General features: G+C 40.0%; 1 protein-coding gene across 4 annotated transcripts in view; it reads left to right on the forward strand.

The window, feature by feature from the left end:
* CASK (calcium/calmodulin-dependent serine protein kinase (MAGUK family)) overlaps window positions 1-26948 on the forward strand; it is a 548810-nt gene that overhangs the window by 399465 nt on the left and 122397 nt on the right. For all 4 annotated transcript variants that reach the window (XM_006864257.1, XM_006864260.1, XM_006864259.1 and 1 more), the window contains exons 8-9: window positions 2187-2309; window positions 23638-23721. In XM_006864257.1, coding sequence (XP_006864319.1) covers window positions 2187-2309; window positions 23638-23721 — 207 coding nt within the window. The remainder of the gene's footprint in view (window positions 1-2186; window positions 2310-23637; window positions 23722-26948) is intronic.

The raw sequence follows: 26948 nt of genomic DNA on the forward strand, positions 1-26948 counted from the left end.
ACGAGATGGATTGGCCAGGTGGCATCATTGATGGACTCAAGTGTGGCAGCGGTAGTGAGGTTGGCCCAGGATCGGACATTGTTTCGTTCTACTGTACATGGGGTCACTATGAGTCGGTTCCGACGCGATGGCACCTGACAACAACAACATGAGTGGGAACCGACTCATGGCATTTAAGAATGCCAATAATGTATTAGTATAGGAGTCCTGGTGTGAAGCTGTTGGGTAAGCAGCCTGCAAGGTCAGTTTGAACTGCAAACTTGACAATTCAAAACCACCAGCCACTCCTCGGAAACTCTATGCAGAGTCGCTATGAGTTGGAACTCTCTCGATGGCACTAATCAACAACATCAATTAGTACTAAGCCACACATTAACAAAAGCTTAGTGCCTAAACAGAGGCCATAGCCAAATTGTAATGAATCATGTGTACCACAGTGTAAGTTGTGATTTAATTGGATTTAAATTGTTGTATATTTTATTTTCCATTTTTCTCCTTTTGAAGGCAACATAAGGCTCTGATAGGCCATGTCAGTGCTTAAAGCTCCAAGCACCAGGCAGTTCATATGAGCTCACCATTTCAGTCGACTTCTTGATATTCCATAGAAATTGAGATCTTGCTGCATCCTATTCCCGCTTGCCTTTCAAATTCCAAGTTCTACACTTGTTTGTTTGAGTGTGTGTTTCTCAGACATATCCTTTTTTCCATTCCCAAATTAGTTCCTCACAGATTCACAACCTTCATCACAAGTCTTATGTCTTTTGAACAGTTCATAATTTTTGTTTGTTTGTTTGACTTCAGTTAAGGGACAAAAATAACTTCACTGAAGACAATATAACTATAAATTGGGAGGTGCAGTAGTTAAGAATTTGGCTGCTAACTGAAAGGTTTGTAGTTTGAATCCACCAACCGCTCCGCAGAAGAAAGATGAGCCCATCTGCTTCCATAAAGATTTGTTGTTGTTGTTGTTAAGTACTGTTGAGTCAGTTCCGACCCACAGTGATCTTGTATAGGGTTTCCTAGGAGCAGCTGGTGAGCTTGAACCACAGGCCTTGAGGTTCAAAGTCCAATGCATTAACCCAGAGCGCCACACCAGGACTCCTCCATAAAGATTGTTGTTGTTGTGAAGTGCCGTCGAGTAGGTTCCGACCCATAGTGACCCTTTATAGTAGGGTTTCCGAGGAGCAGCTAGTGAGCTTGAACTGCCGACCTTGCATTTCAAACGGCTTTGCAGTCTGGCACATTAGCCCAGAGCGCCACACCTGGACTCCTCCGTAAAGATTACAGCCTTGGAAACCTTTTGGGGCAGCTCTGCTCTGTCCTGTGGGGTCACTGTGTGTTGGAGTCAACTCAGCAATAGTGGGTTTCATTATGGGCTTTATGGTAATATAATTTTTTTCTAAATACTGTACTTGACAGACAGTGACCAAAGAATCTCATTAAGAATGTTGCACAGATTCACAATTACTGCTAATCCAGCTTTTTAAAGCTAAAATATTCCTTTATAATGTTTCCAATTTTATTTTAGCCCTTTCTAGATAAAAGTGTTCTTTTTCTGGTCTCTTTAGCTAGTGCTCTAAAACTAGAAATGAAACTGAAATTATTACCATTCTATTCTTCAGTTATTAAACTATTATGATTTACACAACAGTAAATGCATATGCAAGGAATTTTTCATGATGCCGAATATCTCACATAGTAATAATGAAAACTGGAATCACAATTTTCCTTTGAAAGCAAGACTTTAGAATCAAATTCCTGTTTTTCACTCTGAGAGTTTTATCCACATTAAAGCAGCATACCAAAAAACCCCAAACTCCCCTTGAGTCCACTGTGACTCATAGCAATCTGTATAGGATTTCCAAGGCTGTAAATCTTTACAGAAGCAGAAAGCCACCCCTTTCTCCATGAAGCGACTGGTGGATTTAAACTGCTGGTCTTATCTTAGCTGTTCAGTAAAGTAGTATATAGTTGTTGTAGTTAAATGCCAGTGAGTTGGTTCTGACTCATAGCAACCCTGTGTAGGGTTTCTGAGGAGTGGCTGGTGAGTTTGAACTGCCGACCCTATTGTTAGCAGTCTAGTGCTGATCCTACAGTGCCACACCAGGACATAGATACAGTCAATAATGGTAAATGCTGACTTCTCTTTGACAATCACTGTATAATTTTCCTTTCCTCCTCTTCAGTTGAATCCAAGGCAGTGGAGCCATATCTCTGAAAGTGCCAAAGACCTAGTACGTCGAATGCTGATGCTGGATCCCGCTGAAAGAATCACTGTTTATGAAGCACTGAATCATCCATGGCTTAAGGTACATGAGCTCATAGGTGGCCTTCTGTACTTGTTTGAACACTTCTAGTGTCCAGAAGTACCTTTGTGTTGTTACTGTTTTCTGAGCATTTTTAATTAGTTTTGTTCCTCTTTTCTTGTTTGATGTTTCTGTCCATCCTCTATAAACATCTGAGTATAGGCTGTACTATTTGTGTGACAGAGGGTACAAAAATGGATGATTCAGACAGAATACATCAGGGAGGAAGGCCTGTTCATTCTCTAAGCATGTGTTCTAAAGATGTGTGACATTAACAACTGAAACAGTACCAGGTTATAATAAAAAAAAAAACAATTAGCTTCATTTTAGTTACGGGTATGTGCTTTATAGCATTACTTTCATTTCAGTAGATACTAGGTATGGATTTACTGTCTTAGGAAAAAGGCGGCTTTTAAAATGCTTTTTATATCCTATCTTGTCAGTGAGTACTAAGAAAAATTGCAACTTGGGACTTTAATGAAATAGTACTGTTTGATTAAGACATCATGGTGTTCCAGGGAGCCGTCAACGCAAGTAATCAAGTTCCTTCAGGATAACTCTCCCCACCCCACCCCCATCCCCAAGACTGAAACTCAAAGAGAACACATGAGCAGGCATGTAAGCTTGCTGGCGACCCCATTGGTATACTGGTGAGTGGAAGAGGGAGAAAGGCAGCAATGAAGATATGGGCTGAGTTCAACCACATTCCATAGACTCTCGTTGACCTGGAGGTGAGAGAGAGAAGAGGAAGGGCTAGTTGGTCTGAAGTGTGGTGAAACCTGAGGACTCCTAAGCCCATGGACAAGGACCTAGCCACAGAGGGCTAGAGCTGGGAGTGAAGTGTCCAGCTGATAAGAAGTGAGGGGAGACGCACAAGAACATCCAGACTTGTAGATAGTACCCATTTGACCTAGCTTCGATGATCAGAACTGAAATAGAGGAAGATAAAGAAATTTGATAAAGGAAGCAAGTGTAAATTACTACAATTTAATAAACTTGACCTATACGTATGGATGTAATAACTCAAAATACCAACCAAGAAGGAAGGAGTCTTCACATCAAGGATCAAGCATATGCCCTCTGTACACAGGGTTGATAGGGACCGGCAACTTAGACATTGGCTACCTAAAGTGAGGGGGCAATAAAGGCATGAAGTGACTGGCTTACAAGTTTTCAAGAGGGAATTTAGTTTCAGAGCATGCAGCGGAAGGTAGATTCCCCACTGAATAGTTTTCATCTTGTCTAGATGGGTCTGGTGAAAGGAGATATGGGGATAAGATTCTTATGATTCAATAGTAATTGTTATCATGACTAATTGCGATTATCACAACTGTAAAGGTCGAAGTTTTGTAACATAAAGGGGGGGAGAGTAGTTAATATTACATTCCAGGAACAGAGGACCCTAGGACCATCAAGGGAGAAGAGCATGAGCAGAATGCGGGATACTATCCAGAGAAGCAGCAACACCAGAAATGGAGGCAAAGATGAGGACATGGAGAGATAGAACAGCTGAGGACTGTAGACTCATGGGAAGAGAAAGGCTGTGTGCTGGCAGCCAGTACACAGGTTTGCAGAATGCGCCCTTGGATTTTTTTTTCTTTTCTTTTAAGTTTTTATTATGAATTGAGTGATAGTTTATATGGGAGAACATCGGTTTTACCCTCATCGTTTCATTGCAATAATTACAATCTCCTCCGTGCATCATCATTCAACAGTATTTGCTTCTGTTTTGTTGTTTGGTTTTTTGAGGGGAATGTACACAAAAACACTCAGGAATATATAATCATTTAACCAACCATAGGACACATTCTGCAAGACTGCCTCCTGGCCGCCAGCACACAGCCTTTCTCTTTCCATGAGTCTGGAGTATGGGCTCTCTTTTTACTTTTGTTGTGAAATGTTTTGATGCACGTAAGTGTCTAATTTTTAGGGGGTCCCAGTCATCTATTTTGTCTTCTACTCTTTGTGTATTTGTAGATATGTTTGACAGTGTATTTATGCCATGTATGTCCTTAGGGTTATCCCTATTTTCCTACTGATGATCTTCATAGTTCAAGGTTTTACATTTAGGTCTTTAATCCACACTGAGTTTGTTGTTTTTTATATGGATCTTGTTTCATTTTTTTACAAATGGATTTCTAGTTTTACCAGCACCATTTGTTGAAGATACAGTTTCCCTGAAGTATTCTTAATCCATTATACAATTTAGCTCCCTGATAAAGTTCTGACTTCATCTCCTACAACTCTCCCTGTCTCTTATACTCTCTTCTTGCCATATTGATCTCCTTGCTGTTCCTCTCCCTAGAACATTTTTCCCCCTGATATCATCTTTTTGTCATTTTTTTTCCCAATTGGGTTAAATGTGTGAAAACATTATATAGATTTTTTAAAATAAATTTTTATTGTGAATTGAGGTATAGTTTACATGGGAGAACATCAGCTTTACATTCATCCTCTCGTATTTCATTTCAATACAATGATTACAATCCCCTCCATGCATTGTTATTCAACAGCATTTGATTCTGTTCTGTTTGGGTTTTTTTAAATATACATTGAAGCACTCAAGAATATATAACCATTCAGGCAACCAAAGGGTATACCCTGCATGTCAGCCCCCTGGCCGCCAGCACATAGCCCCTCTCCCTCCTTGAGTCTAGAGTCCCCAACTGCTTCGTCTCTCCATCATCTCTGCCTCCATCTCTGGCATCGCTGCTTCTCACTCCACTCTTCTCCCTTGATGGTCCCAGGGTCCTCTGCTCCTGGACTGCAAGATCAACCACTCCCTGCCTTTTATTACAAAACATCTACCTTTACATTTGCAACATTCACAATCAGTCCTGATAGCAGTTATTCACTATTGAACCACAAGAGTCTTATCCGCATCTCCTTTCACCAGTCCCATCTAGACAGGATGGAAATCCTTCAGCGGAGATTCGACCTTCCCCTGCACCCTCTGAAACTAAGCTCCCTTTTGAAAACTTGTAAGCCAGTCACTTTTTGCTTTTGTTGCCGTCCCCCCGCCCCATTTTGAGTAGCCAGTGTCTAAGTTACCAATCCCTGTCAACCCTGTGTACCGAGGAGGTGGGAATGATCCTTGCTGTAAAGATTTGTTCCCTCTTTTAAGCTATTACTATAGGTCAAGTTCATCAAATTGTAGTGGATTACACTCTTTTTCCTCTTCTTTCTTCCTCTAATTGAATTCTGATCATCCAGCCATTGAAGCTAGGTCAAATGGGCATTGTCTGCAAGTATGGGCATTCTTGTGCATCTCCCCTGACTTCACATCAGCTGGATGCTTTACTCTCCGCTCCAGTCCTCTGTGAGTATGTCCCTGTCCATGGGCTCAGGAGTCCCCAGTTCTCGCTATACTGCTGGCCAACCAGCTCACAATCCAGGTTGACAGGAGTCTGTTGAACATGATCAGATATAGCACACAGCTTCATTGCTGTTTTTCCCCCTCTTCCCTTCTCCGTAGACCAAAGTGGTTACCAGCAAGATTACATGCCTGCTCCTGTATTCCCTTTGAGTTTCAGTCTTGGAAGGGGGTTTGCCCTGAGGGAACTTGATTGCTTGACTTGATGGCTCCCCAGCGAACAACTTGCTTGTTCTTATAGCAGTAAATAGCTTGTTCTTATAGCAGACTGCCATTATTGTATTTGATTTTTCCTGCTAGTTTTTCTTTCAAGAAGTATCTTCTGTTCCTCTACCTGCTCCAGGCTTATCTGCTTGTCTTTTCAAGTGGAAATTTCTCACCTCAGAAGATTCTGGATAGGGATTAAGACTCCACCTACTGTTTTATGCAATGCAAAGGCTCCACAGGAAGCCTCCTTCACTGGGCAAGTTCTAGCCCCATTGTAGGTATTCCAAAGGAGCTCTGGTAGCGTAGTGGTTACAAGTCGGGCTGCCAACCTCAAGGTCAGCAGTTCAAAACTACCAGCTGTTCCGCGGGAGAAAGATAAGGCTTTCTGCTCCTGTAAAGATTTACAGCCTTGGAAACCCTGTGCAGGGTCGCTATGAGTTGGAACCGACTCCACTGTACTTAACAACAATAACAACAAAAATTAGTTACAGGCTGAAGACAGGCTTACAAACTTTCTATGGTGATGTTCCTGGCTATTCCTTTCTTTCCCCCTCAAGTGTCTATTTTACAATAGTAGGCAAGGGGGAAACCAAGATTCATAAAGCAGTCAAGCATCTTAACATTATGTCCCCTCTTTTACCCATGCAATCACCACTTGTCTGTCAGTTTGTCGTACTGTGGTGGCTTGTGAGTGGCTGTGATTCTGAAAGCTATGCCACTGGTATTTTAAATACCAGCAGGGTCACCCATGGTGGACAAGTTTCAGATGAACTTCCAGACAAAGACAGACTTAGGAAGAAGGAGTGATGATGTCTGATGGATCATGGCTGAAAGCAGAGAATATCAGAAAGGTGTTTACCTGTGCTTTATTGACTACACTAAGGCTTTCGATTGTGCAGATCATGACAAGCTATAGACAACATTGCCAAGTATGATTATTACAGAACACTTAATTGTGCCCATGATGAAACTGTGCCTGGAACAAGAGGCAGTGGTTCGAACAGAACATGAGAACACCGAATGGTTTAAAATTAAGAAAGGTGTGCGACAAGGTTGTATTCTTTCGCCATACTTATTCAACCTGTATGCTGAGCACATAATCCGAGAAGCTGGGATTATTTGAAGAAATTATATGAAGAAAAACGTGGCATCAGGATTGGAGGAAGACTCATTAACAACCTGCGATATGCAGATGATACAACCTTGCTTGCTGAAAGAGAAGAACACTTAAAATATTTACTGATGAAGATCAAAGAACACAGCCTTCACTATGGATTACATCTCAATGTAAATAAAGAAAACAAAAATCCTCACCACTGGACCAATAAACAACATTCTTATCAACAGAGAAAAGATTGAAGTTGTCAAGGACTTCATTCTTCTTGGATCAACTATCAACACTCGTGGAAGCAGCAGTCAAGAAATCAAACAACGTATTGCATTAGGCAAATCTGCTGCACAAGACCTTTTTAAAGTGTTGAAGAGCAAAGATGTCAGCTTGAGGACTAAGGTGCGTCTGACCCAAGCCATAGGATTGTCAATAACCTCATATGCATGCGAAAGCTGGACAGTGAATAAAGAAGACCGTAGAAGAATTGATGCTTTTGAGTTATGATGTTATTGAAAGTGCCATGGGCTGCCAAAAGAACCAGTAGATCTGTGTTGGAAGAAGTGCAGCCAGATTCCTCCTTAGAGGCCAATATAGCCAAACTTCATCTCTCATGCTTTGGACATATTGTCAGGAGGGAACAGTCGCTGGAGAAGAATATCATGTTTAGTAAGGTGGAGGGTCAGAGAAAAAGGGGAAGACTCCCAACGAGATGAATTGGCCAAGTGGCAGCATCGATGAACTCAAGTGTGGCAACAGTAGTGAGGTTGGCCCAGGATCGGGCAATGTTTCATTTTGCTGTGCATAGGGTTGCTATGAGTCGGTACCAACTCGATAGCACCTAACAATAACAACCCATGCAATCCATGCCTCTATCCCTGTATCCCAGAGCATTAAACTCTCCCTCCCCATATCATCTCAGCTTATACCCTTACCATCTGTAACTCTCCTCAGATACACACTTTGTGGTACACCTTCCCTTGCTTGAACAGTGTATTTAAAATTTGAGATAAAGACCATTTGGGATAAATGCCACCAGCATTCCGTTTCCTGTCTTACTTTTTTCCATTGCATTTGTCACCATAAGACATACTTCATATTTTATTCTTGGTGTGCACTATCTATACATGATCGAGTTGAACTGCTTATACTTTCTTAGGCTGCAGTCTTTATAGTAGCAGACTGCCAGCAAAGCTGCTGGTGGATTTGCTTCACCAACTTTTTGGTTAACAGTCAGGCACTTTCAACCATTCATCCAACAGGGTTCCTACTTACAGTTTATTGTCAGTCTGCCTCCTAAAATACAAGCTGAATGTTGTTGTTGTTCTTAAGTGCTGTCGAGTCAGTTCCAACTCAGAGCAATCCTTACAGGGTTTCCAAGGCCAGAAATTTTAGCAGAAGCAGAAAGCCTCATCTTTTTTCTCTTGCTTAGTGGCTGATGGGCTCCAACCACCAACCTTGTGGTTCACAGTACAGTGTTTATCCTACAGAGCCATCACACTCCCCATAAGCTGCAGTAGGGTAGAAGTTTTGGGCTGTTGGTTCACTTCCTTCTAACATCTAGAGAGTATCTTGTATATATTTTTTGTTGTTGTTATATGCCTTAGAGTCGGGTCTGACCCATAACGACCCCTTTATAGGGTTTCCGATGAGCAGCTGGTGAGCTTGAACCACCAACCTTGCAGTTCAAATGGCTTTGCAGTCTGGCGCATTAACTTACAGCGCCACACCAGGACTCCCTTGTATATATTAGGTACTCAATAAACATTAAATAATTTAAAGAATGAATGAATATTCATTATATTATACCATGCTAGCTTCCTCCAAGATTATGTAAAATAATAAGGTATATAAAATGTAGATTAATAATACATCTGCAAAAAAACATGTGGGAGCCAGTCTGACTTCCTCTGGCTTCACAAGGTAGGAGGAGAATGAAACTCAAAATCAGCATAAGGCCGAGTCCTATGAAATGGAGGTCAGACATGCCTCCAGCCCTACAACCTTCTTTCCTCTATTCTGACACCAACCATCCCTCCCACAGCACTCTCTGCTTCACATCTAGGTTTGACAATCCATTGCAATGGCCACACAGAACTCAAAACAATACTCCCGATTGTGAGGTTTATCAGGGAAATGAACAGCTTGGGATGATGCAGCAGCGCTTCAGTCAGGAACGCCTCTTGTCTGCCTTACTGCAGGCACACCTCGCCCTTGTCTTTAGTCTCTCAGCCATGTGTTGCCCTGCTTGGGCAAGTGTTATAAAACTCTTTACTCTTTTAGCCAGTCTGCATTTCAGTCTGCTGTCCGTAGATACTCAGCTTTACTCAGTCCATGGACCTAAAGGCTAAATCTGCTCTCTCCCTCTCCATGCCACCACCTCTACCATCACCTCTGCTATCTCCATTTTTCTACAGAGGGATCTCACTCTCCACCCATGCTCTTCCTTCTTGGTGGTCCTGGGATCATCCATTCCTTCTTCTGAGATGCCTCCTTTGAAATCCAGCTGGAGGGCAAAACTAACCAATCCCAGCCTTAGAGTCCTATATATATTATTTACATTGTTGTTGTTGTTGTTAAGTGCCGTCGAGTCGGTTCCGACCCATAGCGACCCTGTACAGGGTTTCTGAGGGTATAAATCCTTACAGGAGTAGAAAGCCTCATCTTTCTCCCGCGGAGCGGCTGGTAGTTTCGAACCGCTGACCTTAAGGTTCGCAGCCCGATTCGTAACCACTACGCTACATGGTCTCTCTTAAATCACTTGGTGAATTAAGAAGACATTGGACAGAAATCCTATATCAAGTAAATTCAACATACCACAATATCTTAATGATATAAAATAGTACTCTAGAACAATGGTGATTCCAATAGATCTTGATTTTCCTTAAGAATATTGTTGTTGTTGTTGTTGTTAAGTGCCATCAAGTTGGTTCAGACCCCTAGCAACCTTGTAAAGAGTTTCTAAGGAGCAACTGGTGAGCCAGAACTACCAACCTTGTGGTTCAAACCAACTTTGCAGTCCAGTGCATTAACCCACAGCACCACAGCAGGACACCAGACCTCTTAAATATACATTCATTCCTCTGATACTCAGTTTTAGTTATGTCTCACTTCAAATAAGCAGCTCTCATAGTCAGCAAGACAGAAAAGAGTAGGTAAATATTTCTTAGATACATTCTTAGGTTTCCCCCTAAAAAATGAATCATTTAGGGGTATACTTATTTCTGTTTTGCCTTCCTCAGTTTTTCCACAATGGAGATCTTTTGTTCATTGGAAACTAGTTTAAGTAGCAAATAACAATGAAAATGGCAGCCGTATTAGTCATTTTCATGATTCTTCAGAAAATGTTTTAGAATTAAACAGTACATATTTAGAGTTGCTATTATCTTAGCTAATAATTTTTGGAAAACCTAGTCCTTTCCAGTGATCATGGTTTTTGTTCTAAATACCTTGAGCTTATTAGTAATAGACTTCTGGCACTAGCAAGACAAAACAGTGCCAATAATTTAAGGAAAAAGCTCTAGAAGGCTGTCCAATCTCAATGTCATGGGCCATGTCTGAATTATAACTTCCCTTCACTGCTTATGTGTCATCTGAGGAAGAATGCAATGAGAATGTTATCTAGCTGTTAGTAACAGGTTTCTGTTCCAGTTAAATAATTGGTAGTTGTTTATTTGTAAATTATTGCCATGGATGAAACTGGTATTAATTTAGCAATGAGTAAAATTTAAGCTATGGTTTAAATGAGAAAAACTTAAAAATGAAAAAACAAGATTATGAAAATCCTTATAATGAAGAGGACCCAAAGCCAAAATATGATTGCTTTATATTTTTTAAAGGAAAAAAAAGTCAATGAAAATTATTTCTTTGGTTAAACCAAAAGAAAATTTTTCTGTTCAATCACTTGATATAAAAAAATAATTTGATTCAGTAAATATATCAAGTAATGTGTGAATGGAATGTCTTATGATTGTTAATTTATCCCTATTTAATACCTTCAACTATCCAAATTAATGATGCAGTTATGACTGTCTATTCCAACAAAACAAAAGAGACCATCCCAGATAACATTGAAAACCGAGCTCTTTTCACACCCTTTGTATCTTTGATAATGTAGACCATAAAGTATGTTGACTGTGATAAAAGGTGAAAAGGGAGATTCTATCAGGCTAATCCATTTGAATTTTGGAAGACTCAATCAATACATTAATTGAATGTGTATTCTATATCTAGTGTGCACACGGGACTGTGAATCAAAGACTTCATTAACGTGCAAGGCACATTGTTACAGGAATATTTTTAAATTCATATCACATTACTATTAGTGGTGAGTGGAACTATTTAATCCAGAAAAATATCATTTTCATTCTTTCTCTCATTTATAAGGCCTTGGGGTCTTGTTATTGTTTACATATTTTCTATAAAGAGCTACTGTGATAGACTTTTTTGTAATATTGGATTTCAATAGATCTGTTTAGAAAATAATCAGAAACATTAATTTAAACATAACTTTATTAAAAGAAACACACTTTTTCAATATTGTGGCAAAATAGATAAAATAAAGATATCATGTCAGCTATTTTGGGGGTAACATTTTATTGTGCGTTAGTTGAAAGTTTACATAGCAAATTAGTTTTCCAATCAGTAGTTCATACACAAATTGTTCCGTGACATTGGCTGTAATCTCCCCTTTTTCTCTCTGGGTTCCCCATTTCCAGTCTTCTGGTTTTCCTGTCCCTCCCCACCTTCTCATCTTTGATTTTGTGCAAATGTTGCCCTGTGTTGACTGTTCTATGTTTGTAATTGATTATTCGAAGGAGCACATTCTTCACAGGTGTTAGTGTTCATTTTCTCGGCTCATCTGTTGTTTGGTTGAGAGTTGGCCTCTGGGAATGTCTTCAGTTTCAAGTGAAAAGATTGTTGTAGGGCAGTAATCTCAGGGGTTCCTACAGTCTCTTTCAGACCAATAAGTGTGGGCTTTTGGGGTTGTTGTTCTTATACTTTTTTTACCCATTCTTATCAGAACCTTCCTGTTGTGGTTCTGGCCAGCATGAACAGTAATGGTAGGTAGCCAGGCACTATCTAGTTCTTGTGGTCTGAGGTTAGAAGGGGCTTGGTTCCTGTGGACCATTAGTCCTTTAGACTAATTACTTCCTTGAGTTTTTGGTTTTCTTCTTTTTACTTTGCTCCAGATGCGAAGAGACCAATTGTTGCATCTTAGATGGTTGCTTGCAAACTTTTAAAACCCCAGATTCTACTCATCAGACTAGCATGTGGGAACATTATATTCCTGAACTGTGTTTTGCCAGTTGACCTAGATGTCCCTCAAGACTATTGCCTTTAGTCTTCAAGTCCAGTAGTTCAGTCTCAAAGTTGAAGTAGTATGTATAATGCCCCCCTTTGTGTTCTACTTCATATGTATATACAAGTATACATGGCATCCTGATGTGGCGCTGTAGAATAAGCAGTGAACTGCTAACCACAGGGTCGGTGTTTCAAACCCACCAGCTGCTCCTCAGAAACCCTATATGGGTCACTCTGAGTCAGAACTGACTCAATGTCACTTACCAACAACATAAGTATATGTGAAATGTTTACAAATTTGTATATAAAAATGTATGTCTGAAGGTGCATTCTTGTATGACCTCCCTCCTATTTACCACACATATTGATCTATGTATCTGCTCACAACTTAATGGTTGTTATTACTCTTACTGTAGGATTATAAGTATGTCTACCATTGTTGCCCTTTCTTCTTATGTACCTCTCATTATCTTTCTTTGCCGTGGTCATATTGCTCTGACTTCCCCATATCGTGTAATGCTTTTCCCTTCATCATAATTAGCACTTGTGCACAGCGCTGTGGGTTAATGCGCTGGACTGCAAAGTAGGTTTGAACTGCAAGGTTGGTGGGTCAAACTTACCAGTCGCTCCTTGGAAACTCTATACAGGGTCATCATGGGTCAGAACCAACTCGCTGGCACTTACCAACAATAACAACTAGGTAGTTAGTGGGTTTTTCCTCCTGTTCTTTCCCATGTCTGGTAACCATTAGTGTTTCTTTCTGTGTATAAACCTATTCTTAACTTTATAATAATGGTCTTGTGTAATATTTGTCCATACCTCATTCAGAATAGTAACTTCCAGCTTCATCCATATTGAGTGATATTTTGTGTATTTATCATTTTTAATTGTACAAGTCACTGATACTCATTCCATTCACCATCTTGTACAGTTCTCAGCACTATTCCCAAAAGTTTCTAATCACCACAAACAAAAACCTCCTAAGGAATAACTCCCAATTCCCCCTTCTCCCCATCCCTAGTAACCACAAGTAAACCTCTGTGTGTACGCTTTTGCCTGTTGTAGATATTTTATATAGGTGGGCTCCTGTCCTATTTGTCCTTTCATGTCTGGCTTCTTTCACTCAGCATAATGTGTTCGACCTGCGTCCACATTATGGCACATATCAGAACTTCATTTCTCTTTATGACTTAGTTGCATTCCATTGTTTGTGTATGTGTATGCACACGCACTACATTTTATCAATTGATATATACACACTTGGAGTTTTCCCACTTTTTGGCTATTAGGAATAATTCTACAATGAACATAGGTGTACAAGAAACATACTTTCCCCCCCTTAAATTTTATTAAAGTTATAGTGGTGGAAAATCTGTACAGCAAACATACACCAGTTCAACAGTTTGTGCATATATAATTCCGTGACACTGATTACGTTCTTCAAGTTGTGCCACCATTTTCAGCCTCCTTTTCTGACTTGGTCCTCCCACATTAATGTAAACTCACTGTCCCCTGAGCTTCCTAGCTAATCTTATGAGTTGCTGTTGTCAATTTGATCCCATGTAGGTAGTTATTAAAAGAGCATAATGCTCAAGTCAGATACATTGTACTAGTTAAGCTAAACTCTTGTTCAGTTTTAAGATGATTTCAAAAGATATTTTTGGTTTAAAGATTATCTCAGGGTAGTTTCAGGGATTCATCTGTGGAAATTTGAAATTCTGTTCTGCATTTCCCACTTTTTGATCAGGATTCTACTGTGGAATCTTTGATCAAAATGTTCAGTAGTGGTAGCTGAGTACCATCCAATTCTTCTGGTCTCATGGTAAAGGAGGCTGTTTGTTATTCATGGAGGCAATTAGCAATACATTCTGTGTCCTCTTCTTCCTATTCCTGACTCCTCTTCTTCCTCTGTTCCAAGTGAATAGAGACCAAGTATGCCTTGGATGGCCACTTGCAAGCTTTTAAGACCTCAGGCACTATGCAAGTAACTAGAAAGTAGAACCGAAGAATAACTCACTGGAATGTCCCATGAAACCATGACTCTAAACCTTCAACCAGATCACCAAATCCCATGAGATGTTGCTTGTACATAACAGCCTCAACAGCCACTCTTTTGTTTTATCCCCTTTGTCCTTGTTGTAAATATGTTTATCCCACTAATGTTGTCAGTTCAACTTTTTACAGGTGTGAAACTTATTGACATACAATAATTTACTGTACAATCCTACCCTTACTCAATGTGATTTTTTTCCATCACCATTGTTGTTACGTGCCATCGAGATGGTTCCAACTCATAGCGACCCTGTTGTAGGGTTTCTAAGGAGCAGCAGCTGGTGAGTTTGAACTGCCAACCTTGTGGTTTGCAGTCCAGTGCTGATCCTAGCCCCCACTTTTCCCCTTGTCTCCCACCCTTGGTAACCATTAATAAACTTTGGTCTCTGTACATTTGCCCTTTGTTGTCTTTTATTATTTTATGTTGACATACAATAATTGTCCTTTTGTGACTGACTTATTTCACTCAGCATAATGTCTCCTAGCTCCATCCATATTGTAGCATGTAGTCCTGGTATGGCACTGTAGGATAAGCACTGTACTGCTAGCCAAAAGGTCGGTGGTTCAAACACACTAGCCACTGCTCAGAAACCCTATAACAGGGTCACTGTGAGTTGGAGCTGACTTGATGGCACAACAACAACATCAAGACTTTATTTCTCCTACTGACTGAGTAGTATTCTCTAGTATATATGCACCACATTGATTTATCCACTCATCTGTTGATGAGCATTTAGGCTAGTTCTGTTTTTTGGATATTGTGAATAGTACTGCAATGAACATTGGTGTGCAAGTCTGTTTGAATCTCTGCTTTCAAGAAATGTATTTTTTGAATGTCCCCTTACTTCACTTGATCTCAGTGAAGAGTAAGCGGAAAAGGTGTTCACTAGAAAAAACTATTCATAATCACTATGTACTACACTGCCCAATTTATGACTAGAGAGAAAAAGGGAGTGGATTTTCAAATGGAACAAACATAACACAGAAAGATTGTTTCCAAATGGTCACACTTCATACACACCACACAAGAGTACAGACTAAAGAACATAACAAACTAAAGAAAAGCATTCCCTTCCTGGAAGGCTGCATGTGATGGTGGGATTGAAGAGAGACACGTACTTCATGTAGGAAGTACAGGGTGAGCATTTAGCAAAAACATTAAAAAGCACAGATATCTTTAGGGGCTGAGAGGGGCGGGGACAGGAAACAAACTGGTTTAACACAATCAGGTATCTGAAGGGTTATAGCAATATTAGACTGGAAACTTCAGTTTGAGGGAAGGATGCCAAACTAAGCAATTTAAGGGGTAGAAAGTGAAAAGCCCACTGTATGTTTTTGAGCCATGATGCAATGCAAGTGGCATGTTCACACAGTTCTGGCAGATGCTGTGTGCTGGTGGGCTGCCTGTTGAGATAAAAGCAATCAAGGCAGAGATCCTATGGCTGTCCAGTGAGGTGGGATGGGGGCTTGGATCAAGGTAAAAATGGGAATGGGAAAGAAATCCCCAGACTGAGAGAGTTTAAGATAGGAAAATTGATGAGGTCGAGTGATTAGATACTATAGAAATCAAAAGTTCATCCAAGTTTTCATACTAACTGGAAGAATGGTGTTACTACTAATAGAAATGGGGCATTTAAAGGGGAAGCCTGGTTGAAAGGGACATATGGGGTGTAAATGTGGTTTTGACAATATTGAATTTGAAACAATCCCAAGACAGCCAAGATGAAAATGTCCCAAGAAGCGTTTAGACTTATAAAGCCATAGGAATCTGAGAAATTAAACTGGGAGTGGTTTTGTTTTGTTTTTTAGACTTTTTATTTTGGAATAATTTTAGACTCACATAAAATTGCAAATACAGCACAGAAAGTTCCTGTGTACCCTTTACCCAATTTCCCCCCATTGTAACATCTTACATAACCACAATAGTGGTCAAAACCCAGCAATCAACACTGGGACACTATAATAATTGGGAGACTACAATTTTTACTTTATTCAAATTCCACCAGTGTTTGCATGTACTCGCAGTCCTTTTCTGGGGGGAGAGGAGGATAAGTATATCATTCAGTGAAATGTTGTCACATGTATAGAATTGTGTAACCACTACCATAATCAGGATATAGACCCTAAGAAACTCTTTGTTGTTGTTGTTGTTGTTGTTAAGTGCCGTTGAGTCGGTTTCAACCCATAGCGACCCTGTACAGGGTTTCCAAGGCTGTAAATCTTCACGGGAGTAGAAAGCCTGATCGTTCTCCCGCGGAGCAGCTGGTAATTTCGAACCGCTGACCTTAAGGTTCGCAGCCCGATTCGTATCCACTACGCTACCAGAGCTCCTTTAAGAAACTCTTTGTAGCACCCCTTAATACTCACATCCTGCCCATTTTATATAAATGGAATAAGACAGTATTTTAAAGATGTTCTTCCCCCTTTTAAAACTCAGTATAATGCCATTAAGTTCAATCCAAGTGCAAAATATGTTTCAGTGGTTAATTTCTTATTACCACTTAAGTATTCCATGGTATGGATGAATAACAATTTGTTTATCCATTCACTCTTTCAAGGACAATAGAGTTGTTTTCAGTTTGAGGCTAATACCAAAAAAAAAAAAAATCTGTATGCAGGTTTTTATTTCTCTAGAGTAAATTAACTGCAAAATATTTTCCAGCGTGATTGTATCATTTGTGAGCCATTATGCTTTTAAGATAACTAATATGTAGTATTCTCTCTACTGTCATATAAAAATTTTTTTAAGTTTTTATTGTGAATTGAGTAATAGTTTACATGGGAGAACATCAGCTTTACATTCAATCTATCATATTTCATTTCATTGCAATGATTACAGTCCCTTCCATGCATCATCATTCAACAGCACTTGCATCCATTACCTCTGGTTTTTTGGTTTTGTCTCTTTGGATGTACACAGAAGCACTCAGAAATATATAACCATTCAAACAACCAAGGCCCCCCCACCCCCCACCCCCGCGGCCGTCAGCACACAGCCCCTCTGCCTCCATCTCTGGAGTCACTGCTTCTCTGGATAGGGTCCCACACTCCGCTCTTCTCCCTTGATGGTCCCAGGGTCCTCCGCTCCTGGACTGCAAGATCAACCGCTCCCCTCCTTCTGTTACAAAACATCTGCCTTTGCATTTGCAACACTCACAGTCAGTCCTGATAGCAATTATTCACTATTGAACCACAAGTATAGGTCAAGTTCATCAAATTGTAACTGATTACTCTTTTTTTCCTCTTCTGTCTTCCTCTAGTCGAGTTCTGATCATCCAGCATTTAAGCCAGGTTAAGTGGGTACTATCTGCACGTATGGGTGTTCTTGTGCATCTCCCCTCACTTCATATCAGCTGGACACTTTACTCTCTGCTCTAGTCCTCTGTGGCCATGTCCCTGTCCCTTGGCCAAGAGTCCCCAGATCTCGCCATACTGCTGGCCAACTAGGTCTCAATCCAGGTTGACAGGAGTCTATTAAACGTAGTTGCACTTAGCTCACAACTTCATTGCTGTTTTTCCCCACTTTCCCTTTTCGTTAGACCAAGGTGGTCACCAGCAAGTTTACATGCCTGCTCCTGTATTCCCTTTGAGTTTCAGTCTTGGAAGGAGGTTTGCCTTGAGGGGACCTGGCCACTTACCTTGATGGCTCCCCAGCAAACAATTTGCTTGTTCTTATAGTAGTCAGTCAGACTGCCATTATTGTTTTTGATTTTTCCTGCTGGTCTTTCTTTCAAGAAGTATCCTCTGTTCTTCTAGCCACTCCAGGCGGGTCTGCTTGTCCTTTCAAGTGGAAATTTCCCACCTCAGAAGATTCTGGATGAGGATCAGGATTCCACTTATGTTCTTATGCAATGCAGAGGCTCCACAGGAAGCCTCCTTCACTGGGCAAGTTCTAGCCCATTTTAGGTTTTCCAATCAGTTATAGGCTGCAGACGGGCTTACAAGCTTTCTATGGTGATGTTTCTGGCTATTCCTTTCTTTCCCCCTCAAGTGTCTATTTTCTAATAGTAGCTGTCAAAAGACAGCTATGCATCTTAACATTATTTCCCCTCATTTACCCATTCAAACCATGCCTCAATCCCTGTGTTCCAAGGTTGAGCATACAGCACTATTTACCGCTTTTCCACTTTAGCCCATGCAAACCTGCCTAAATGTTCTCCCATCCACCTTGTTCTTCCATTCCCTGCCCCCTTCTTGTGTATTACCCCCCCCCCCAGCACCCAAAATATCCTGTGTCTATTCCCTACCTTGTGCTCCACCTTCCCCTCCCTCCCCTTGCCCCGGTAAAAACAAAGGTTTTTTTTTTCTTTTTTTTTTCCCTGTTAGTGTGGGTACTTTTTCTTAAGCTTTTACAATAATGGTCCTATGCAGTATTTCTCCTTTTGTGATTGTACTGTCATATAATTTTTAAAGAAAATAGAATAAAGCATGTGAAAGTCCTTAATTTGGTACCTGCCACACAGTTAAATATTCAATTCTTCATACTCTCTAAATGTTGACGACTCCCAAATTTATATCTCCAACCCAGACTTCTTCATTGAACACCAGGCTTGTATATCCAAGTGCCTAGTTGGCTCTCTACTTGACATCTCAAGTTTAATATGTCCAAAACTAAATCCCTGATCTCCCAACCTTCTGCCCCCACTCCCCCAAAAATCTGGCCCATCTGCCATCTTCACTCACTCCATTGGTATCAGACTTCCCCCTACTCAATCTAAAAAACCTTGATGCCATCTTTGACAACTCTCTTTCTCTCGCACCCCACATCCAATTGGTCAGAAAATCTTGTTCTGTCTTCAAAACATATTCAGAATTAAAAACTTAGTTTCTTCGAAGGACACTCTTCAAGACAATGAAAAGAGAAGCCACAGACGAGGAGTAAACATTTGAAAATCATATATCTGATAAATAATTTGTATCCTGCATACATAAACACTTCTCAAAACTCAATACCAAGAAAACAAATAACCCAATTCAAATGGGGAAAGATTTGAACAGATGCTTCAACAAAGCTCTACAAATGGCAAATAAGCATGTGCAAAGATGTGCACTGTCATTAGAAAAATGCAGATTAACCCCACAATGAGATACTGATAAACATAAATGATTGTTGTTGTTAAGTGTTGTTGAGTCCTTTCTGACTCATAGTGACCCTGTATAGGGTTTCTGAGGAGTAGCTGGTAGGTTTGAACCACTGACCTTGTGGTTAACAGTCCATTCATTGTTTATCCTACAGTTCTACACCAGGAGCCCATACACATACATATGTATTAGAATAGCTATAAAGATTTTTTGATTAAACAAAAACCATGCCAAATACTGGTGAGACAATAGAGCAACTAGAACTCATACACTACTAATGGGAATGTAAACTATTACAACTACTTTAGAAAATATTTTGGCAGTTTTTCAAAAAAAATTAAATCTACTCCTGCCAGATGACCCATTCATTCCACGCGTAATTATTTACCTGAGAAAAATTAAACCATATGTCTATATAGACACTGTACATAAATGTTTTTAGCAGATTAATACATAATAGCCCCAAACTACAAATTGCTAGAGTCCTGGTGTGGTGCTGTGGGTTAATGCGCCAGACTGCAAAGCCGTTTGAACTGCAAAGTCCATGGTTCAGGCTCACCAGCTGCTCCTCGGGAACCCTATACAGTGTCGCTATGAATCGGAACCGACTTGAAGGCCTTCACATCTACCTTTTATAAGTCGGAACCTACTCAGTGGCACTTAACAACAACAACAGTTACATCAGAGGAGCATGGTGGTACTGTAAGATAAGTATTGGACTGCTAACCACAAGGTCAGCAATTCAAGCCCACCAACTCCTCTGTGGGACATGTTGAGATTTTCTGTTTTCCAAAAAGATTTACAGTCTCAGAAACTGTATACAGATTCGCTATGGATCAGAGCCAACTCAGTGGCACTTAACTTCTCCTATCTGAGTTACTGCAATAACCTTTTAACTGGTCTCCCTGTTTGGTGTTTTGTTTTGTGTTTCCTCACTCTTTTGTAATCTATTACCAACACAGTAGCCTTTAAAGTTAAATTGAGTCACTCCACTCACTTTTCCACTCAGTATAAAAGCCCTTGGCCCTTAATGGCCTGCCCCATCCTTTTCTCTGATCTGATCCACTACTACTCTCCCCACTTGGTCAAGTCACTCCAGGCACACTGGTCTCTTTGATGTTCAGAAATTTCAGGCCTTTGAGCTAGTTGTTCCCTTTAACTAGCCCATTCCTTTACGTCTTTCAGGTGCCATCTTCTCAATTAGACCCACCTTGGCCGCCCTGTTTTACATTGCAACTAGTCTTTTTTATTCTGCTTTACTTTCCACTTTATTCCATAGCACTTTTTTTTTTTTTTTAATTTAAGGTTTTTATTGTGGATTGAGTGAAAGTTTACAGGGCTTATTATCAGTTTTACATTCAACAAATCATATACTTTGTTTCACTACTTGATTATAATCCCCTCCATGTACCATCAGTTAACAGTATTTCTCTTTATCCACTTTAGCTTTTTATAAAACACACCAACAACAACAAAAAAAAAAAAAACCCACTCAGGCATATATAATAGTTTACATCTCCAAAGGGCACATTCTGCAAGTCTGCTCCTGGCCACCACTTCTTAGTCCTTCTCTTCTTAGTTGATGAATCTAGAGTCCTCAGCCGTGCCCCCTCTCCATGGCCCCATCTCTGGTGCTGCTGCTTCTCTGGATAAGGTCCTGCATTCTGCTTGTGCGTTCCTCTCTTGATGGTCCTAGGGTCCTCTGTTTCTGGACTGTAAGATTAACCACTCCCCTTTTTTTTCTTTTCTTTTTTTTTTTTACAAGACTTCTACCTTTACAATTGTGACAGTTGCAATTAGTCATGATTACAGTTATTCACTATTGAATCTTATAAATCTTATCCCCATTCCCTTTTCACCAGACCCATCTAAACAAGATGACATCTATTCAGTGGGGACTCATTCTTTCCCCCCATACTCTTAAACTAAACTCCTTCTTGAAACCTTGTAAGCCAGTCACTTCGTGCCTTTATTGCCCCCTCATTTTAGGTAGCCAATGTCTAAGTTGCCCGTCCCTATCTACCCTGTGTACAGAGCAGATAGCATTGATACTTGATTTGAAGACTCTTCCCTGTTGTTATTTAGAGTAACTACTGCTCTGAGTATAGGTCAGGTCCATCATGAAGATGTATCTTCTGTCACTGTAGCTGTTCCAGTCTGCTTGTCCTTTCTAGTGGGAATGTCTTACCTCATAAAGTTGTGGATGGGACTCCAGATTCCACCTAAGGTCCTATACTCTGTAAAGGCTTTGCATGAGGCCTATTTCACTGGGCAAGTTGTAGAACCCCGTTTAGGTATTCCAATCAGTTATAGGCTAAAGGCGGGCTTACAAGTTTTCTCTAATCATGATTCCCAACATTCCTTTCTATCCCACTCAAGTGTCTATTTTACAGTAGTAGGCAAGGGAAAGTAATATTCATAAGGCAGTCAAGGATTTTAGTATTATTTACCCTCTTCAAGCTATACCTAGATCCCTGTATCCCAGGGGTTATCTGTGGCCTTAATACTTAGATGGGTATGTATTTTGGTAATTTGTATGCTCTCTGATTGTCTCCAGGTAGATGTGATCAGAAAATGGGCTTCCCTTTTCACTCTTCTTTTTGAGAAATTTCAAGATGCCACTGTTGGTCGTTTTGATGTAACTTAGGATTTAATTTTTGGCTTATTTCCTTTTTTGTCTGCTTATCCCACTCCACAATCCCCATTCAGGCCTTTTTTCTAGTTTTAAACAGTTCAGGGCTGGCTGTAGCTGTTTGGTTTTCATTGGAAACTGTCTCTTTAAATTTCGAGGAGATCTGTGCACATGCATAGTAGAACCCTCCAGTGGTGGGGCTGGGGTGCCCACTAGCTCAGGCACCCCTATAGTCACCAGAATGGAGGTGCACAGACAGCAAGGGACCAATGAACAGCTACCAAAAGAAAAGAATGCCCACACCTTTATCTCTGTGGTTCTGCCAGGCATCTGTGGCCGCTCTGATCCTTCCCCCACGTGGTCTCACCCAAGATGGTGGCTCCTAAAGCAGTTTAGCGTCCCGGACTAGAAAGCAATGGATTCTTTGATTCTGCCACAAATTCCCCCAGCTGTGAGCCTTCCAACCTTCTAAATATTCCTTTATATGTGGTTCAGAGTTCTGGTACCATCCCCTGAGCCTGCTTGGTCGGGTATTCTGTGTTGTTGTTGGCGGAGCTCCTTTACTGCATTTCCACCTGATCCGCCATCTTTTTTGTTCTCTCTCCATAGTACTTTTAACATACTATATAATATACCTGTTTTATTTTTTATGTTTTCTCATCTTCTCCCACAAGAATATAAGCAACTCAAGGACAGGAATCTTTGTCATTTTTGTTTCAGTAAATCCAAGTGCATAGAACAGTGCCTGGTACATAGTTTGCTGTCAATAAATATTTATAAAATGGATGCTTATAGCATAGAAATGAGAAGACTTGATAAGAGGTTTGTGAATATACATGAAGAATAATCAAGGCAATGGGAAACATTATATTATGTCAGAGAAGATTTGGTGGGAACATGTTCTCCCTCTTAACTCTTGAAGGGTTGTTTATATGAACAAGGTTGTATGTTTATTCTGTGTTCCCCCCAGAAGATAGAGTTAAGCCAAAAAGTCAGATTTGGATCCAAGATGAAATGGGACTTTCTCAAAGTTAAACTTTCTTAAAATTGTGATGGCCTGCTATCAAGCAGTGAGTTCCTCCTGGGTGAGGTCAAACAGAGTGGTCATCCATCCATCAGGGATTGAAAGAGGTCCTGCATAGGGAAAGAGGATGAATTAGATGCCCTTGAAAAGTAGTCCAGTTATCCCTGACAACACAGAATGCTGAATTAATGTGGAGTTAATTTTTCAAGTGTTCATTTTACCTAATAAGATCATGTCAAAGGTAACTTTATACCTTCATAATAATTATGATTAATTATGTTAGCCATGTAACTATATATCAGAAAATTACATGGCCTAATATTTCAGCCCTTTATTATGCCATAAACAAAATACAATTTTGCAGTCAGTTTTGACCTTTATATCCTCATTTGGAAACAATTACCTGTATCATGGAATAAAATCTCCAGTCTTCAAAAATTAAACATAAGTCTTACATTTATGAATTTGGGTTTTATTGTCTGCTTTAGATTAAGCTTCTTCACGTTTTAAAACTGTTTTATGTGTTCATTATCTTTCTTCTCTTTTTAGGAGCGAGATCGTTATGCCTACAAGATTCATCTTCCAGAAACAGTAGAACAACTGAGGAAATTCAATGCAAGGAGGAAACTAAAGGTGAGTTAAAGAAATCCACCAAAAGTCAGACAGATAGAGCTAATTATTATGTTTTTATTCTCTTCATTGTCATTGTTTTCCTAAAAGTGAAATCTTCATTTCTAAAAATTACCACCATTTCATTTTGGTTTGTTTTTTGGTTTTTCTTTTTTAAATTAAGGTAATATCTAAATATGGCTTAGTACCATGGTCTGCCAAAAGAACAAACAGATCTGTGTTAGAAGAAGTACAGCCTAAGTGCTCCTTAGAAGCCAGGATAGCCAGACTTCGTGTCTCATACTTTGGCTATATTGTCAGGAGGGACCATATATCCCTCGAGAAGGATATCATGTTTGGTAACATGGAGGGTCAGATTAAAAGAGGAAGGCCCCCCAACGAGATGGATTGGCACAGTGGCAGCAGCTCAGGTGCAGCAGTGATTATGAGGTTGGCCCAGTACCCAGCAGTGTTTCGTTCTGTTGTACATAGGGTCACTATGAGTCAGTACCAACTCAATGGCACCTAACAACAACATCTAAGTATGGATCTAAACCATTTTGGTAAGTAGAAGGGAGTTGATTCCACTATGCAGAACAGAATGAAATACTCCCCAGTCCTATGCCATCCTCACAAGTTTTGTTATATTTGAGTCCATTTGTTACTGCAACTGTATCAGTCGATCTCATAGGGCATCTTCCCCTTTTTTGCTAACCCTCCACATTACCAAATATGATGTCCTTCTCCAGGGGCTGGTCCCCTCTTGACCATATGTCCAAAGTAAAAGAGACGAACTCTTGCCATCCTCAATTCTAAGGAGCATTCTGGCTATACTTCTTTCAAGACAGACTTGTTTGTTATTTTGGCAGGCCATGGTACTTTCAATATTCTTCTCCAACATCATAATTCAAATACATTGATTTTTCTAAGGTCTTCCTTATTCATTGTCCATGCATATGAGGCGATAGAAAATGCCATGGCTTGGGTCAGGCACACCTTAGTCCTCAAAATGACCTTTTTGCTATTGAACATTTTAAAGATGCCTTTTGCGGTAGATTTGCCAAATGCAGTACACTATTTGATGTCTTGACTGCTGCTTCCATGAGCATTGATCATGGATTCAAACAAAATGAAGTCTTTGACAAGTTCAGACGTTTCTCCATTTAGCATGTTTATTGATTCATTTGTGTGGATACTCATTTTCTTTACATTGAAGTACAATCCGAACTGAGTGTTGTAGTCTTTGATCTTAATCAGTATTTTTAAGTCCTCTTTGCTTCCATCAAGCAAGATTGTGTCATCTGCATATCACTAGTTGTTAATGATTCTTCCTCTAATCCTGGTGCTACATGCTTCTTCATATAATCAAGCTTCGTAGATGATCTGCTCAGCATAATGATTGAATAAATATGGAGAAAGGATACAATCATTTCACACACCTTTTCTGTTTAAAACCATTCAGTATCCTCTTGGTCCCAATCTTTGCAATGTTTGTTATCCACGTAGTCTAATGTCTTTGAGTAGCAGAGATGGGGTTACTTTAAAAATATTAATTTACTGTTATTATTTATTACTGAATATGAATCTAGGTCACACTTTCTCATAATGAAATACTTTTACAGAAAATGTAAGTTTAGTTGAGTGGAAATAATAACAAATTAGAATTGAACCTAGGAATAAACAATCATTGTAAAGCAGTGGACCAAAAAGTCGGTTTGAACTGCAAGGTCTGTGGTTCACGTTCACCAGCCACTCTTCAGAAACCCTATACAGGGTCACTATGAGTCAGAACCAACTTGAGGGCACTTAACAACAACTTTCCTCTATGAGAAAAAATATTTTCAGATCACTTTTCTCACCTTCTTTTTGTTAATCTTCCTAGGAACCTTTTTCCCTCTTCCCATTCTCCTTAGCCTTCACCCTACAAAAGAGAGGGAAATGTTAATTACTCTTTGTGGGGAGTTCATTTGGCTTTAAGAGGTACAGAAAAAGACTCATCATAAAATAATGGAGTCTTTAGTACTAGGGAAAAAATGGTATGCAGTGGAATTTCTCCCCCAGATAACAGAGAAATTCTGTTTTATTTATTGTATTAAAATTAACTTTAATCTTTGACTTTTTTTTTTTTTTTAATTGTGAATTGGGCGATAGTTTACATGGGAGAACACCAGCTTTACATTCATCCTATCATGTTTCGTTTCATTGCAATGATTACAATCCCCTCCATGCATCATCATTCAACAGCATTTGCTTTCATTCCCTCTGTTGTTTTTTGTTTTTGTTTTTGTTTTTTGGATGTACACCGAAGCACTCAGGAATATACAGCCATTGAAACAACCAAAGGGCACACCCTGCAAGCCCATCCCCTGGCCGTCAACACACAACCCCTCTCCTTCCCTGAGTCCCCAGCTGCTCCGTCTCTCCACGTCATCATCTCTGCCATCATCTCTGGTGTCACTGCTTCTCTGGATAGGGTCTCGCATTCCATTTTCTCCCTTGATGGTCCCAGGGTCCTGGGCTCCTGGACTGCAAGATCAACCACTCCCTTCCTTTTTGTTACAAAACATCTACCTTTGCATTTGCAATACTCACAATCAGTCCTGATTGCAGTTATTCACTATTGAACCACAAGAGTCTTAACCCCATCTCCTTTCACCAGCCCCGTTCACACAGGTTGGAAACTACTCAGTGGAGATTCTGCCTTCCCCTGCACCCTCTGAAGCTAGTCTTCCTCTTGAAAGCTTGTAAGCTAGTCACTTTGTGCCTTTTTAGTGCCCCCATTTTGGGTACCCAGTGTTTAAGTTGCTCATCCCTGTCAACCCTGTGTACCAACGGGGTGGGGATGATTCTTGCTATAAAGATTCATTCATTTACATCCATAATTGTAGGTCAAGTTCATCAAATGTAGCGGATTACTCTTTTTTTCGTCTTCTTTTTTCCTCCAGTCTAGTTCTGATCATCCAGCCACTGAAGTCTTTGACTTTCTCCCCTAAGTGATTCAGTGGACAATACTCCTTCTTACATTACTCTTGCCAACTATAAAACTTTTTGATAGGTACTTAATATCTATCAAAAGTATTAATAACTTGTCATTATTCAAACTTTGAAAAATTTGTGTATGATTATATACAACTATAGGTTTTTAAAAGATTCCCTGGGCAAATTATTGAATGATGCAGAATGCATCAAGAAAAGATGGAAGGAATACACAGAGTCATTGTACCAAAAGGAAATGGTTAATGTTCAACCAT

The sequence above is a fragment of the Chrysochloris asiatica genome, unplaced genomic scaffold (assembly GCF_000296735.1).
Source record: "Chrysochloris asiatica unplaced genomic scaffold, ChrAsi1.0 scaffold00062, whole genome shotgun sequence".
Taxonomy (NCBI): domain Eukaryota; kingdom Metazoa; phylum Chordata; class Mammalia; order Afrosoricida; family Chrysochloridae; genus Chrysochloris; species Chrysochloris asiatica.